We start from the raw sequence: 15,682 nt of genomic DNA, 5'->3' as shown, positions 1-15,682 counted from the left end.
CAGTTTTTGATAGAGAGTCTGGTACGATTTGCTACTCATCAGAGCCGAGCTTTTTTTTCAGAGCCGTGCTTTGTTACTCATCCTCCTGCTTACGCAGGAATAGGTGTTTGACATTAACTTTTGAACTTTTGAAGTTGACCATTAAATTTGAGAGGTTTAAAAAAAAAAAAAAAAAAAAAAATCTGAGATTTTGCAGTGATTAATTAAGTCTAACACCTCCAGAGATTCTGAAATGTCAATCTGACTCAATCTGAAATGTATTTATTTATTTATTTGTATTTATTGTTTATTTTTTTGATGCCACGGTTTCACTGGAACTTTGTTATACATACTGAAAACTTACTGTGTATGATGAAAATGCCTTTAGTAAGTGCTATGTAGCTTCACGAGACAGATTTCCAGTTTTTGATAGAGAGTCTGGTACGATTTGTTACACATCAGAGCCGAGCTTTTTTTTCAGAGCCGTCCTTTGTTACTCATCCTCCTGCTTTCGCAGGAATAGGTGTTTGACATTAACTTTTGAACTTTTGAAGTTGACCATTAAATTTGAGAGGTTTAAAAAAAAAAAAAAAAAAAAAAAATCTAAAAACGTTTAGATGTGATGCTTTGATTTTATTTAGTCTAGTCTAGTCTAGTGACTATATGTTGCTCTGAAAAACTAAAAAAATTGTATCCCCATTGGGAAATCAGTGTACCTACCCATACAGATTGCATTGATTTACATTCTGCAGTTGAGTTACAGACTATTTTTGAGTCATACACAGACTTATGTTGAGTCGACGTACTGTATCACGCCATAGAGTGTCTAGCACGCGTTAGCAGACTAGAAAAAGCAGAATATATCAGATTACCAGAATACATGCCCTGAATAACCTGATTACTGAGCTAAAATCCAGGTGTCTTGAAATCCAATAATGGCTTAAATTGGATATCAGATGTCTCAGTGTGTTGTTTAATGAGCGTTTGAGAGGTAACTGCTGAAATCAGATATGTAGGCCTAATGTATTATTAGTGAGCATTTAAATGCACTTGCTGATGGCTGACCTTTGGCCCCACTGTGGCATCAGTCAGGCAGAAGTGAAAGAGCACTCACTGCAAATCTTTGCACTATCTGAACCAGATATAAAATTGTACGTGTATGTATATGTCTTTGTGTGTGCGTGTGTGTGTGTGTGTGTGTGCATGGATGATGAAGGACGAGTGCGATGCAGCACGCATCAGTGGCTGTTTGCTGCTTTGCTAAGTATGCTAGAGAAACATAACGGATGGGAAAGAGACACAAAGTTAACAACTCAGTCTGTGACTCAACATTTGCTCTGCATGTTATGCATTTCTTTCTCTGCACACGTCCTGTCTCTATACCTGTTCACCTCTGTGCCACTGACTTTACATACATATTTTTTCCATGTCATTTGATGAGTGTTTACTCATTTTTGTATTAGTTCAACTGGTTTCTTTATTACAGTATTGTTATACCGTCAGTGTATAATTGTTGTTGGTTTTTTTTGTTTTTTTTTTACATAGTCTGTGCTCTTAGTAGCGGTGTTACACGATTATTGATTTTGATCGGAAGGACTGCAAATTGACGTTAAAAAAAACACATTTTTAAAAAAATAATATTTCAATTACACTCAGCATTTTAATATCTACACAATGGATGCTTACTGCAAAAATATAGTTTAGAATATTTAGAAACTATATGTTTAGGTTAGGGATGCACTGATCTCATTTATCACATTTCGATTCAATTCAAAACACAATTTTCCCACCTCCAAACATAATGCACATTCATGGTGCTATTTCTCACCTCAAGCCTCTCTACTCAACAACACAATGAGACTGCGATACACCGTGGCGTACGTTATGTAAGGAATAAAAGATTTAATATAATCATGGACAGGGCGATGTGATGCAGCCCAACAGGAAGCCGATTTACTGTTACCGCTGTTGGAGTTGATTCATTTCCAGCACAGGACATCCTAAAGTGCTTTCTTTCTCTTACACCACAGCAGTTGGCCAATGATTACATACTTTTTTCATATTTTAAAGAATCAGTTTAGAGAGTTAAAGTGTTTTAATCCGTTTAGTTCGAACATTCGAGTATCTGGCGCATGCGTACAAATCCCTGTGAATCAGCAGTTACTATAGAAACCATTATTCATGAGAACAAGTGTCAGAGTTACTGGTATAGAACAGTAATCAACACTTTCTGACTAATCGCACTTGAGAATTCAGCAAAGCTGATCATTTTGTGATGTTTTGATAAATTGGTAAACAACTGGCCTGCATCCATTTAACCAAATAATTTTATTTATTTATTTATTTATTTATTTTTATATACGTATTGCGGCCGAATCAAAACAGACAAACCTCTGAGATGGTCCGAATGCTTGCAGGTCATCATAAAATCAAAAGACATTATTAGTGTGCTCAGGCTTTGGCAATATTAGATCAGAACAATACAAACAATATATTGTGCATCACTAGTTCAAATATATAATTTTTGTATTGTATTGCTTTGTACTGGGGGACAGAATCAGTAGCAAGGGAAAGTATTTGCAGGTCAGTAGGGAGGTGTGAATGAATGAGAGTGTGTGCTGATAGCATGATAGTGTTTAGCCTTGGAGCATGAGAGAGAGAGAGAGAGAGAGAGCATACGATCTATCAGCTCAGTTGAGGTCACACAAATTTCCCCCATGACTCCCTCTGTGGCCTTGTCCTTTTTTTCCCTCCCCTCTCTCTCTCGCTCTCTTTCAGTCTCCATCCCTCCTCCATGCTCTCAGCTCCCATATCACTTACATTACATAGCTCCAATCAATATCATTACGTTTGACAGCGTACAGTAGAGCAGAGTACGAGAGCTCGGATTTATAGCTGCTCCAAACTTCTGTCAAACTGCCTGTTACATTCGCTTAATAACGTAGTTGTTAGTAGGATAATGTTATCTTGTGTTTGCCGGTCGCATAAAGTCGGGACATACATTTCAGATATCATGGTGCTAAATTTAGTTTGGCAAACATCTTACTTTTACTTTTTTTTTTTTTTCTGTGTGTGAGATTTGTGGCTGTTTGTTCTTTCACATGTCTTACTGCTTACGTGACGGCAGTCGTGCTGAGCTTTGTGGCTTTGCAAAAGGCAATGAAGTGGGAAGAATGTGAATGTGATGATACGAGTGATTACAGCATTGAGGTAGGATGAAGGTCGACTTTTCACACCATAAAGGGCTGAAACAGCACACACTAAACTAACAGGATCATTAGCATGAAGAGAGAAATCATTGCACAACTGCACGTAATGTAGAGGACTGACTAGGACAAAGAGCAGACTGAAACGTCTGCATGTAAGCACACGCACACGCCCACACATCAGGGCTGTTGGGAACTTAGTTCACACCATAAGTGCGTTCATATTTAAATATTCAAAGGCTAAAAAAAAACCCAACCACATTCACGGGATACTACTTTTACTTTAAATCTTCACAGTATACCTAGATGACAAATGTGATTCTTTCGAAATGATGTATCAGATGTCCTAAAAGTAATATTATTTGTAAGTAGTTCATTTCTAACATGATTTATTTTATTTTTTTTAATCTCCAGTGGTGCTTTATTAGGAATATTGTACACTACATGCACCCTATGTAGCGTGAAATCTACACAGTGTATTAAAAAAAAAATCAACTTGTGCTGTTTTCTTTGCTGTACTAACTTTCACATGAACTCCTAAGTAACGGGTTGTGACCCTTACAGAATTCTTGGACCACAGACTATTTGCCCTAGCATGATTATATAGTATATCGTTCATTCATTAATCTTCAGTGACTGTTTTATCTTGGTCACAGTGGATCCAGAGCCTACTGGTTGGGACAGTAGCCATTCGAATGGAACCGTACAGACACACATTCACACCTAGGGACGAGTTAGCAAAGCCAGTCCACCTAATAGAGTGTTTTTGGGAGGTGGGACGAAACCGGAGAACGCTGAGAAAACATGGAGACACGACAAGAACATGCAAAAACTATGCACAGTCAGTAACCTGAGCTGGGGTTATGATAAAATTATGATAATGCTTCATTGGGATTTTCTAAACATGGCTTCAGACATTCGAATTTGTTTGAAAGGTTACGTGGGATAGGGGATAGAGAAACTGAACAGAGACCAACCATACTATCCATGTTTTTTGACATTTGTATGAATTTCTCACAAGATCAGGTTGGGTATGCAGTGTTACTGCCTGTGTCAGTATAAAACGACGCTCTCATTTACCCTCAAATGCATATTTTTAAAAAATTCGCATTTTTTAAATGCACTTTGTAAAGCATTTTGACAGCTATAGTGGATGTAAAGACACATACACAGAATACAAAGTATACCCAGTATACAAAATAAGTGTGTTATGAATTAACCACATGAAGCTTACCCGATTGCGGTGGCGGGGGGGGGGGGGGGGGGGGCTGTCGGTGTTTGGCGGATGTGGAGAGGGAGAGAAAAAGATTTGATGAAAATCTTTCATCCACTTGGTATTTAATTATAGCCAATTCAGTGAGTAATAATTACTTGATTTCGGCTAAACAATATCTAAATCAGATCAGCGTGTGGTCAGGAAGAGCTCAGTAGTGTTGTCTTGTTTTATGCATGCATTTACTATTAATAAGTGGGTGCGAGATGTTTTGTGTAGCCGATATAAACAAGAGCATGATGTGGGTTTCACAGGTAAAAGGACACAGATGTGTGTTGGGGTTAAAATTACCCATGAGGGAGATAATTAGGGCTTATCAGGTGTTGCTGGGTAACACAAACATGCACCCGAGGCCTTTGTAAAGTTGTCAGGGAACTGCGTGTAAAACAGCGTCCATACTGAGGCCCCCGATTCAGGTTTCACAGCTTGTAGATCTCCAGTCCCTGTAATAGGCAAGGCAGATACGGTTCCTGTGCTGTAGCTGTTCATTGGGGAACATGGCGCCTGTTTGGCACACATTCTCAATTTTCAAAAATCAGTAGCATGGGGAACAGACCGCAGATGTGAAGAAGCCTGCCATGATGTGGTTTTTCTACCCTAGTTTAGAGGGTGGGTTTTTTTTTTCTTCTTTTCTTTTATAACTTCTGCTGAAATTAGTTTCCTGTCCCATACCTGGAAGACTCTGAAAAAGTGTCCTCCTGTCTGTCTCTCACTCTCTCAATCTCTCGCTGCAGTATAACAGGATGTTAGTTCTGTCAGCAGGTTGACTTCCTTTGGCCTTTTTATAGTTCTGGTAGCATGTTCAGCTCACGCACGCAAACCGACATGGAGAATGTACGTTTGCAAATCTGAAACGGAAAACGAATAAATCATTCATTTGCATGAATAAAGTGTTTTACGGTTATATTTATACATGTGGTCTCATTCAGACCAAGATCTTTGTTTACAGAGAAACCTGTTACAATAATATTGGCAAACAGAGACACAAGTACACGATAAAAATTTTTTTTTTAAAAATACGCTGTAGGTATACAAGCAGATAACAGATAAGCAGGTAAAACGTGTACAAAACACCATTAAAAGTCAGAAAATTTAGGTTTGTGATCATTAAATGAGATTAAATATGTAAATGGCGTGTCAGACAGGCTACAAAGATGGGCGGAGAAAAGTCTGAGGGGAGTGTGTGTGTTTGTGTGGGTGTGTATATGAATGTGTGGTTTGGGGTCTGCTGTCAGGGCTAGAGATGTCAGCAGCCCAGCAGCTAAATCAGCCCATCAGGTTAACACGCTGTCAAAAGCCTGTAAGGATATGGTTAAGGTTCACTGAAGCATACTGTGAAGCACATCAAGGCCAGGGATATGAGAGTGAAACTTCTCAAATATATAATGCTTAAAATATCTCAGATGTGCTGGTGAAATAAGTCCACATGTGTACTTTCAAAAAAAAAAAAAAATTATCTAAAAGCAAGGTTGCTAAGCAACAGCAAATCCAAACTTCAAAGCCTCTTGAGTTTCACATGCTTAATGATCAGCTCCCACCTGTGGTTGTGAGAAACAAACCCATATCCACCGGCCTGATTTAAAAGGTTATAAATGTTCATCTGAAGTTCATTCAAACCACAATTTAGCAACATATATTGTAGGTTTGGCTTAAAAAGTTCCGACTCTTAGTTTTACATTTGAATTCGTTGGACTAAAGAATATAGTGATTTGAACTTTATATTATTTAAATACTGATCAGCTCAAGGGGATTCAACTGAAACGTGTAAAAAGTCTAGTGACATAAATTTCCTAGCTGACAAAAGTTTAATAAAAATTTTTAATGCAACTAGCTAAAATATTAGTGACGATTTACTGGTTTTGTAGCAGTGCTTCACGTCATCCGCCATGTCGTCATGTCAGCTCATCAGATTAGAAAGGGAAAATAAAATGAGTAATCTTTGAAAATCTTGTCTCTAGGACTATAGATAGATTTTGCTCCAAAGACCTGCTTTCAGCGAAATTATTTACATAAATGCATGCGATTAGCTGCAACAAGCCACAACAGAGGATCTGCTACAGATGTCACAATGCTTGTAATTATGGAAAAACATTTTCATAAGTTTATCAGCTCATCTACAGGTTTTTTTTTTTTTTTTTTTTTTTTTTTGAAGTACCGATTTCTGTCAGCTGAAACATTTTAGCTTGAACCACATCCAGACAACAGTCTGGCACTTAATACCACATTGACAGCTAATTCTGTGTACATGATGTAGACTGCCACTTGCTGATGGAAGTAAAGAGATGGAAGAGAGATATATAAAACAAAATCTAAATCCATGTGGTTGTGAGAAATGAACCTGATTTAAAATGCTAAAAGTGAACCTGAACAACCATAATAAAGCAATGTACAGACCCAGCCTACAATTCACTGAATTCATTATGTAGCAGCCCATTGCACTAATGTGGAAAAAATCAATCTGTGCAGATAACCTATGTAATAAGAATATCTTGCTCTGTTGTCCCTCTTTTTCTTTTTTTCAGACTTCATGTCAGATCGATGTGTCCGCTAAGAAATAAGTAGTGTTTGTCTAAACAGGTTGTCCAGCAATTAGCTTTTTTATTTATTTTTTTTCACTTTGTGCCCTTTATTAAAGCGTTTACTTTTGTAAATGTTAAAAAATGGGTGTGTAAATGTCATCGGCGCATCACTACTCTGAGGAATACAACTCTTCTTGTTGTTTTCTTTTTGGTCATAATGACTTTTTAGCGATAATTCGATTGTGAGTTTGAGATCAGTTTACGAATATGTTTACATCATTAAATGACTTCCCTTGGGGCAGACGTAGACCATTGTTCATTGTTCGATCTTGAGGAAATAGCTGTAGTGACTCTGGGCTGCAGATGTGTGACAGAAACGAGTGCAGCTGCACGTTTTTGTCGGTTTGTCGAAGCTTTAGCCATGTGTCATGGTGTGCTTACTTTAGTTAAGTGTGTGTGTGTGTGTGTGTGTGTGTGTGTGTGTGTGTGTGTACTTGACAGGTTATTGTTTGTATCGGTATGCGATGTATCTGTGTGAGTGCAATGTGTGTATGTGTGTGTGTGTTATGCAGATGTCTCAGATTCTTGTCTTTGTGTGAAGATGCCATTGTGCTTGATAGAGTCGTCTCTGCAGCATTGCTCCACTCAGTAAAGAGCTGCTTAGCACAAGCGAGTATTGAAATTTACTGAAAAATATGGTGCACTATACCACAGCCCTGCTGAATTCGCACATCCGATTTTATCAGAAAGTGATGATTAATTTTCACAACAGCGGCTTTGACGGTAGTTTTGCACAACAAGGCATATCGCAGGTTTCTAAAGTAACAGCATATCACAGGGACTTGTATGGCGGACCCACCACATAAACACATTTAAAAATGTGTGTAATTGTTGATATGTTGTTGTTTTCAATGAGAAGATTTTATTGAACCTTTATGGAAGGAGTCTCCAGTGTCAGTGCTTTGTAACAGTCTGAAGTAAAGTTGTAACTTTGTTTTCCAACTCAAGAAAGTTTTCAGGACAGAGGACTTTCTGGTTTCTTAGTAACAAGACAAGCTGCATTTATTTATTTATTTTTTGGCCTTATTAACTTTAAGAGAGAGAGAGAGAGAGAACTTCACTGTGCTTCGGGGGTTTTCTCCGGGTACTCCGGTTTCCTCCCCCAGTCCAAAGACATACATTGTAGGCTGATTGGTATGTCCAAAAGTGTCCGTAGTGTATGAATGTGTGTGTGATTGTGGCCTGCGATGGATTTACACCCCGTCCAGGGTGTTCCCCGCCTTGTGCCCCATCCCCCCTTGGATAGGCTCCAGGTTCCCACGACTCAGTAAGGATAAGTGATACAGAAAATGGATGGATGGATGGATGGAGGATGTGATGTTATTGGTAAATATTTCACTTCAGTGTGGTAAACAGTGACTCAGCTTTATCACATCACTCCACTGTTGATTATTTTCCTATAACAGCACAAACCATGTTTTTATGACTTACTTAGCAAATATTGGAATATTAGAGGAAATTCCAATTGCATGTCATTGTCCGTAATGAAATAGTATCATGTCATCTATAGAAAGTATTCTGTACTACACACAAAACTCTTTAGCTTTTTCTAACTCCAGATTAATTTATACATTGATATAGATTATGTCTTTGATTGATCATTTTGCCTATCAACAACTGATTTAATGTAAATATATTGCCTTTGGGACCTAACGGAGATGAAGAAACGTGAGACGAGAGTTTTTCATGTTTCATTTTAAATAGTCCAGAGACCAGAGACCATGTTTCATTTTAAATAGTCAAACTTTCAACACCGACTGTAACGAATAAACAGTCGAGCAGTTACTACACTCCACGTGAGTCACTCTGAAACACTGACCGGAAAATAACCTATGATGTCGGCATTAGTGTAACTTAGTGTGAACTAGCTATTATTAGGTGTTTCAGAGTAATTTCATTTATTATAATTAATTGAAGCATTGTATTAAAATGTTCTGGCTGAAATTAAAATCGATATTCAGGACACGCTGGCCTGAAAACCAGAAAAGAGATCTTTCTTTATATGTGCCTGTATTAAAGCTTTTTTATTTAAAGTGTAATTTAGACAGTAACACTTTAATTATTTATAAAGTTAGTATACGTTGAGTAGGACAAAACTGACCTGAGAATAAATACAACCTTTTTACCATGAAATAAGCTAAAAATCTAAAACGATTACACCGTATTCTACTAACCTTCAAATTTTTGATACCGTTCAAATGATTTCTAATTATTTAACACTTCGATGTCGGCTCAAGGTTTTCCTGAAAGTTTTCTGCTTGTGAAACTTTTCCTGCTCTTGTGCATCCCTATTGTAAAACTGATTAGATATTATTAGCGGGATGTGTGATACCTGGTAGTTGCGTGATTATGACCTAGTTTATTATTACTGCCATTATGGAAAAAAGACACGGGAAGTTCCATCTGCTAATACAGCCACCAAAACTACACGTTCACAATGATCAGTTAAAGAGCCGTTATTTTTTCATTTCTTTTTTTGCCATCTGGACAGGTAAAATTCAAATGATTGACTTTGATATTCAAATCCAGTGGCTAACACAAGGGGGAAGTTGAATGCGTAGTTACACTGACAGTGTTTACTCAAATAATAGATACAGGCCAGATTAGATAACAGATCAATAAATAGTAGATAACAGCAGTGTTTATTTGGCTGAGGTGTTAAGATACGGCGTGTAAAACCACTTGACCGTGGCACTGTCAATAGTAAACATTTGTTGTTCGCAGTGTTCTGTTTGTTTCTCTGTTGTGAGAAATGAGCACTAAAGCGACCGAGAGGCGAGACGTATAGGGCGTCAGCAAACGAAGAGGGAGGAAATCAGGATGAACTAATTTCCTAGCATGTTGTGTTAGGTGTCTCGTGTCTGTCTGTCACCTTGTTTTTGTACTCATTTCCAGATAAATGGGGATTTTTGACTGGAGGAAAGTTTCTAATCTATCAGCGTGCTGATCTAAATGACTACTATTCTTCTCCTTTATTTATACATGACTTTTAACTGTTTGGGGTTTTTTTTACTTTGCCACCATTTTCACACTTCACACATTTTACAGGTTTGTAACACTTCATAAGTAAGTCAGCTTTAAGTTTCCTACTCTACCTACAACGTGTGGGCGGGTGTGAAGAACAATCTGTGCCTCGTGTGTGTGCGTGTGTGTGTCTGTGCGTGTGTGTGTGTCTAGCATGGGTTTTGGCATGGTGAATGTTTTCTCAAAGGGGAAATTCCAGAGCTCCACTGAAGCTATTTTTGAATCTCCAACATGTGTGTGATCCGCACAAGTCTGCAAGAAATGAAATGAAAATCCATCACACTTGCTCAACATCATGTCTGTTAGACACTTGCAATTACACCTTCAAGCGGGATGGAATGTGGAATCCTTTTCGAATATGGCATGATTTAGAAAGGAATAAAACACTACGGTGCATGCAGTTTAAGGAAAATTATCAACAACAACCTGGTTTGCTGTAAAGTTGCCCTAAAGTTGATTAATTTGCTATAACAGCATGTTCTGAAGTGTTTTATTTCTCTTCAAGCACAGCCATTGTGTTTATTAAATTTTTTTTATTAATCGGTTACTATAGAAACGACTACCATGAGAGCTGCTGTCAATCAACACGTTGGTATAAATATTGTTTAAGTTGCAGCTATATGTTTATTCACTGTCTACGCTCTTGTGTTATTCTGCAGGCAACACAGAGGGACTTCCTGGGCCACCGAGACATGACTCCAGGCTAGGTGCAGTCTCCTGGACCCAAAATTTCAGACAGACAACTGGGTGAATATCAACAGAGACTATGGATCCCCACACAAAATGCATTGTAGACCCATCAAAGAGCAAGTACTCTCAGTACTACAACTCAAGCCTCATCAAACTGCACTATATCTGTGCCAAGAACTTGAGCGAGCAGGACTTGGAGGATCGCAGAAAGGACAGTGATGGGCACAGCTCGCTCAACATCATCTTCATCATCATCTGCAGCATCATTATTCTGGAGAACCTTCTGGTCCTCACTGCTGTTTTCCGAAACAAAAAGTTCCACTCGGCCATGTTCTTCTTCATTGGGAATCTAGCGTTCTCGGATCTGCTGGCTGGCTCGGCTTACATCGCCAATATATTTCTATCAGGCCCAAATACTTTTCATCTAAAGCCCGTGCAGTGGTTCATAAGAGAAGGGACTGTTTTTATTGCATTGGCTGCATCAGTGTTCAGTCTGCTCGCCATTGCTATAGAGCGTTACATTGCCATAACCAAAGTCAAGGTTTACGGCGCCAATAAGACCTGCCGTATGTTCCTGCTTATCGGAGCATGCTGGGTCACTTCGATCCTTCTTGGAGGTCTTCCCATTTTAGGCTGGAACTGCATCAACAATATGAGCGAGTGCTCGGCTGTCCTGCCTCTCAACTCTAGGCGCTACATCTGCTTTGTGGTGACTGTCTTCAGCGTCATCCTGCTCGCCATTGTCATCCTGTATGTCCGCATCTACCTGATCGTCCGTTCCAGCCACCAGGAAACCACTAACTCGGCTTCCTACGCCCTGCTCAAGACTGTCACCATCGTCCTGGGCGTGTTTATTGTGTGCTGGCTGCCCGCCTTCAGCATTCTGCTCCTTGACACCTCGTGCAGGATGTCCTCCTGCCCCATTCTCAGCCACGCCGACATCTTCTTCGGAATTGCCACCTTGAACTCGGCACTGAACCCGCTGATCTACACGCTGCGCAGTAAGGACATGCGGCGGGAGTTCCTGCGCGTGTTGTGCTGCTGGGGGATTCTCCAGAGCGGCCGGCCAGCTGAACGTTGCTTGATGCAGCTCAAGAGCTCGAGCTCGATGGACCACTGTACCAGCAAACATGAACATCAGACCACTCCCATCATGCAGGACTGTACAACTTTTGTCTGAGCTTGGGGAAAGCGCCCATGCTGCATTGGTAAACGTCTCAGAGTGGTTTTAGTTCCGGAAGGAAGTTGAGGTATTTGTGTTCGTAGATTAAGCACGCGAACAAAAAGATGCCCGAAGAATCATTCTGCTGTAGAGGCGTTATGCGATCAAAAGCGGTGACAGAGGTTTTGCATGTTCCTTTTAACAAAGCAATCAATCCTGTGTGATTTTTTTTTTCACTTACTATGGACTCTTAGGAGCTAAAAGCAAGTATTGCAATTGTGGTATGAACATAGTCATTTATTGTTATTGTTTTTGCATTTGTCTAAGATTTATGACCTCCACTGAATGATTTATAATTGTTTTGATACCGTTATTACTCGCCATGTCATATTTAGTCGTTGGGCGGTGACCAAAAGACCTTTTTTTTTTTCCTTTTTTTTTTTTTGCACTTTCAAGCATAAATGTGATTGTAAGTATTTGTGACTGACCTGTGATTCAGTCAAACTAACAAAGGCAACGTTGCATGAACATGAAAAGGTGAGTCTTGGCATGACTCAGCAGACCTGATTCACAAAGAAAAGGGAGGTACTGAATCGTTACACTCCACAGTGCACTCCTTATGAGCCATTGGTGCAAAACCATGCTATGTATTCCATTATATTCTCTTTAATTAACTACAATAAAAAAAAAAAAGCAATGTACTACACTTCATTATATTGCATGGCATAACCTGTGTACAAAATAATCTATGGTGTATTCATGTACAATTTCATCATTAACCCTTTTCATTCAGCCTCTCTGGCCTTTGCTTATGTTTGTGTGTGTGTGTGTGTGTGTGTACTGTATGTGTGTTTATGTGTTGTTGTTGTTGTTGTTGTTGTTTTTAATGAAAAGTGTTTCCTTTAAGGAAGCCACAAACAGAAAGTACATTTCCTTCAGCGAAATGGCACTGACACATTTCACCCGGTCTGCAGTAATCCCCTGGACTTGTCTTGACAATGTTGTAGCGTCGCTGCAGCAGCGTGTGCTTTCTGTTTTTTTGTGCTCTCCTGTAACTGAATGTACGCATGAAGTGTTTGGAGCGAAATGCTTCTCCTTGTGACAGTATTACCGAACACTGATTGTTTCTCGTCTTGTTGAATATTGAGCTGTCGGAGACAATAAAGAGGGATAGGGTCACTGTGAAGTCTTGAAAATGATCACCGCATTTGAACTCTCTGATGACACACAGATAGGTTGCAGAGACGAAAACTCATGACGTTGGGATAAAAACAAACAGGTCACCTCTTTTTTCTGTTTGTTTGTTTGTTTTGTTTGTTGTTGTTGTTGTTTTGTGTCATGGCCTCTAAATGCACACACTTCAGGTGGATGAGGAGGAGGAGGTTGCGCTCTTATGTCAAAGGTCAGAGGCTAATTACTCTGCCTAAAACCACACTTCCTGCAATGACAGGAAGTTCAGTGTTTCCTGTGGTACTTCCTGTTGTTCAGGACTGACCTCATCTTTCATTATTATTCTTACAAACCACTCAATCAAGCAAAAACAAAAATTTGATCCCAAAATGTCTTGCTGTCTTTTCCGCTGTTGATCATCAGAGAAAGCACTTTGGCAGCTCTTCCAAAATCATTCAAATTTTTTTGTTTGTTTTGCTTTATATATATATATTTATATATATATATATATATATATATATATATATATATATATATATATATATATATATATATGTATATATATATATATATGTATGTATGTATGTATATTATGAACATTGTGCAAGCATGCCTATCACTTCCATTCCGTGCAAAAACCCTGTGCAAAAAAAAGTTTTGTATTATGCATTTATGACAATGTATGTATTGTATTTATGTCTAAAATGTGTATATGTATGAAATGTCTTTTGTGTGCAATAGAATTGTGTGTCTAGTAGCAAGCTACATGTGTTAAGTCGGTACAATCCTAAACACTAATATTGGTACATAAACGTTTTTTTTTGTTCATTACTTTTATATAAAATAAATTAGATACAAAATGTAAAATGTGCATTCAAGTCTCATTTTATTAACTTTGAACAAAAGTGGATACTGTATATTGTTCATTTATGACGGTAATAGTCAATGGAGAATTACCTATAAAGTTGTTTTGTACTCTGGCCTCACACACACACTCACACACACGAATGAGGTGTCCTTACAAGAACGATAGCTTCACTAGAAATGAAATTACACCCAACATGCACCAACAAGGTTGAGTCCAGGCTCGCTAGGGCATGAAAAGGCATTTTCCTAGAACCATCGGCTCTGCCTATTTACACACCACTGCCTGCCAGTTACAGGTGTGTATCAGCTTGTTATACCACACAGACCTGGTATTGAGGTTAGGAAACAGGGTGATGCGAGGTAAAACATAATGGCTTTATGAAAAATGATGTGCTTCATAGTTCAGCCAAAGGAGGGGATTTTGGCTCACAAAAACAGTTTGGATCATAGAGGAATAATAATAATAATAATATGGCCTTGTTAGACGTAAATGTACAAAACATGATTCAAAAATATACTCTGCTTATGCACTTCTTTATATATATTTTTTGCAGTTTAAATAAATCTCCAAACTGTACTTGAATTCATACATCCAAAACGTTTGAATCTGCATTCATAAATCACTGGATACATTTTGCATTGCACGCCTAAAGGCTCAGATTTCACAAACAGTTTAGTTTAGTGTTTCGTTTATCTTTAGCCTACTTAGTATGCTTTCCACTTCAGTCAATCATCTTCACGTCTCTACATTCAAGCCCATGCATGAGGTCATCACACAGTGGCACGCAAATTTTAGCCCAAAGTTTCATGATGACTCATAGAGAAGCCACTGAATGCTGGAAGAGTGTTTATTGGGAACTCAAATCTAGATAAAAAAATAAATATAGACACTTGTTAAACATAACCTGTTATTAGTCTTGGGATGTTTTTTGTTAAGAAGATTTTGCTCATAGATATATACTTAATTCATTAATGATTTGCATGAACGCCTTGCTCTGACCTGCTAAACGTTTATATGCAAAGCACTTAAAATGAGAAGTGCTATATATGTTAAATAATTATATAATTATAATATATAATTCAGTATAATATTACAATATATTATTTGACAAATCATTTTGTCTTAACATGCTATACAAGATTCAAGAGACTATTTTGTTAGTGTATACATTTTTTTCTACTTTGAATAGCCATAAGTGGTATAATTTGCGGTAGGACTTTTGTAAAAGGGAAACCCTCTGAATATGAGTTCTACATACAACCCAATATGGGTTCCCTCTAGAGGGACAAACTAAAGATCTGCAACCATTCCATTAGGGAACTAGGATGAATCTTTTTAAAGAGTGGAGTAGTACTGATGGGGAGGGACAAGGTTCTCTTTAGTGATGCTGAATACACAATACACAAGCATTATTATTATTATTATTATTATTATTATTATTATTATTATTATTGTTGTTGTTGTTTTATTATTATCCATCCATACATCCATTTTCTGTACCACTTATCCTACACAGGGTCGCAGAGAGCCTGGAGCCTATCCCAGGGCACTCAGGGCACGAGACAGGGGACACCCTGGACGAGGGCACACACATTCACACTCTACAGACAATTTGGAAACACCAATCGGTGGAAGCCTCCGAAACACGAGGAGAACTCTATGCCACCGTGCCCCCCATTATTATTATTATCATCATTATTATTATTATTATTATTATTATTATTATTATTA

General features: G+C 38.3%; 1 protein-coding gene across 1 annotated transcript in view; it reads left to right on the top strand.

Annotated features, from left to right (window-relative positions):
* The window catches only part of s1pr2 (sphingosine-1-phosphate receptor 2), a 32,207-nt gene extending 18,591 nt beyond the window's left edge, over positions 1-13,616 (top strand). The window contains exon 2 of the mRNA XM_053612854.1: positions 10,721-13,616. Coding sequence (XP_053468829.1) covers positions 10,828-11,931 — 1,104 coding nt within the window. The 5' untranslated portion in view covers positions 10,721-10,827 and the 3' untranslated portion in view covers positions 11,932-13,616. The remainder of the gene's footprint in view (positions 1-10,720) is intronic.
* Positions 13,617-15,682: the final 2,066 nt, after the last annotated feature.

This window comes from Ictalurus furcatus, chromosome 24, assembly GCF_023375685.1.
Source record: "Ictalurus furcatus strain D&B chromosome 24, Billie_1.0, whole genome shotgun sequence".
NCBI lineage: Eukaryota > Metazoa > Chordata > Actinopteri > Siluriformes > Ictaluridae > Ictalurus > Ictalurus furcatus.
Note: the sequence above shows the minus strand (reverse complement) of the source record. Positions and strands in the feature narration are given on the sequence as shown.